General features: G+C 38.7%; 1 protein-coding gene across 1 annotated transcript; it reads left to right on the forward strand.

Annotated features, from left to right (window-relative positions):
- The first annotated feature begins 330 nt into the window (after positions 1–330).
- LOC145134624 (putative F-box protein PP2-B12) lies at positions 331–1744 on the forward strand. The gene is made up of 2 exons (XM_079069466.1): positions 331–719; positions 997–1744. Exons 1-2 carry the CDS (start codon positions 390–392, stop codon positions 1615–1617), a joined length of 951 nt encoding a protein of 316 aa, XP_078925592.1. The 5' UTR covers positions 331–389; the 3' UTR covers positions 1618–1744.
- The last annotated feature ends 216 nt before the right edge of the window (positions 1745–1960 follow it).

Consider the following 1960-nt stretch of genomic DNA (forward strand, 5'->3'; position numbering starts at 1 on the left):
GGAATGGCGATTGATATTTATTTGACTTTAATGGAACATACATAGAATCTTCTGTCGATCACTTTCTTGTGTGGTTAATAACCCTCCTTCCCACATCCTCCACGTTGTAATCTCTCTCTCTCTCTCTCTTTTATATATATATATATATATATATATATATATATATATATATATATATATATATATATATATATATATATATCGTCATTCACTCTCAGATCCAACGTCTTAAAGTCCACCCATTTTAAACAACACCGCTTTTTTTAACACTAAAAAACTTAACCCCTAAGCTATCTGACACTGCTGAAAGCTACACAATATATATAGACATAAACACATACATCTTCTTCATATAAACATATACACATACATTTCAAAAACTGCCAAATATGAGAAGTCGGTTATCGAAAATGGAAAATGAAGATAGCGTTGAAAGGTGTTTCGCCGACGATGATTTCTTTGGGTCGTTACCAGAAGGGTTCGTAGCCAAGGCGTTATCCCTCACCAGCCCTCGGGATGCTTGCAGGTTGTCCTTGGTTTCCTCCCTTTTTAGGTCGGCGGCGGAATGGGACGCCGTCTGGGAGACTTTCTTACCGTTCGATTACCAGAAGATTGTATCCGAGGCGGAAGACGGTGGCTGTTCCTTAAGTTTTTCTTCCAAGAAACAGCTGTATCTTCGTCTCTGTGATCATCCTCTCATCATCGATGGCGGCAATAAGGTTAAATTCTCGATTTTTTTTTCTGTTCATTTGCTTTTCAAATCATTTAAAGATCAAACTTTGTTAATTCTATCAATTTAAAAACATTTTAGCCACAAAGACCGATTTTTTTTAACGGCCTCGAGTTTTGGGTGCCTCTGTTTTCTAAAACGGCGGAACGGATCGAGTCCTTGTTCGTTAAAATTGTGGGATCGAGTCTTTGTTCGTTAAAATTGTGGCTCGAGCTTTAAATTTGAATATTGTCTAAACTGACGCCATTGATGCTATTTTTTTACAGAGCTTCTCACTGGACAAAAAAACCGGAAAGAAATGCTACATGTTGGCTGCAAGGGACCTATCGATTGTCTGGGGAGATACTCCGAGGTATTGGCGATGGATCTCATCACCGGAATCACGTTTTTCAGAGGTGGCTGAGCTGATAAGCGTATGTTGGTTTGAAGTCCATGGCAGGATCAGTACTTCCATGCTTTCACCAAACACCACATACGTAGCATTCATCGTCTTCAAATCAACATCAGAAACTTACGGATTCGAGTATCAACCTGCAGAGGTTTCAATTGGGATCAGTGGGCTCGAAACCCAGACTCAAACCGTGCTTCTAGAACCAGAATCTGAAGAGAGAAGACGATATCCAGTTGTGCCCAGAAGAAGAATGGGAATGTTCCATAGACGCCACCTTCCGAACCACCCAGTCGTCGTCCCTGTTAATACACACTCTTCAAAGGGCCCAAAGCAAAGAGAAGATGGATGGCTGGAGATTGAGCTTGGTGAGTATTATATCAAGAAAGGAGAAAAAGGAGAACTGGAAATGAGTATGACGGAGGTGAAAGGAGGAAACTGGAAAGGTGGGCTTCTCATTCAAGGAATTGAGATCAGGCCCAAGCCCTGTAAAAGTTAAGATTAGAGATGTTTTTTTTTTTCTTTTTTTAATTTTTCAGATTACTTCATGTTTTCTTTTAAGTTCCTCTATGATGGTTTTGAAATTTTGTGATATTATTACATTATTATTATTTGAGGTCTTTCAATTATAGCTTTCTGACCAAAGAGACTACCCACTATTTTTTTTTTTTTAAACCGCAAACTAATCTACTAACTATCACCACTTAAGTCTTTGAGCAAGACTTGAACTCATAATCTTTAAAATGAGAGTCATTTCTTATCGCTAAGCCGAAGGGCCTTTGGTCACAATTGTGTTAACAGACCCATGATGGTTCATGGTTGATCGTTTGCTTGATTTTCTA

Source organism: Lactuca virosa, chromosome 8, assembly GCF_052849685.1.
Source record: "Lactuca virosa cultivar CGN04683 chromosome 8, Lactuca_virosa_CGN04683_v6, whole genome shotgun sequence".
Taxonomy (NCBI): Eukaryota; Viridiplantae; Streptophyta; class Magnoliopsida; order Asterales; family Asteraceae; genus Lactuca; species Lactuca virosa.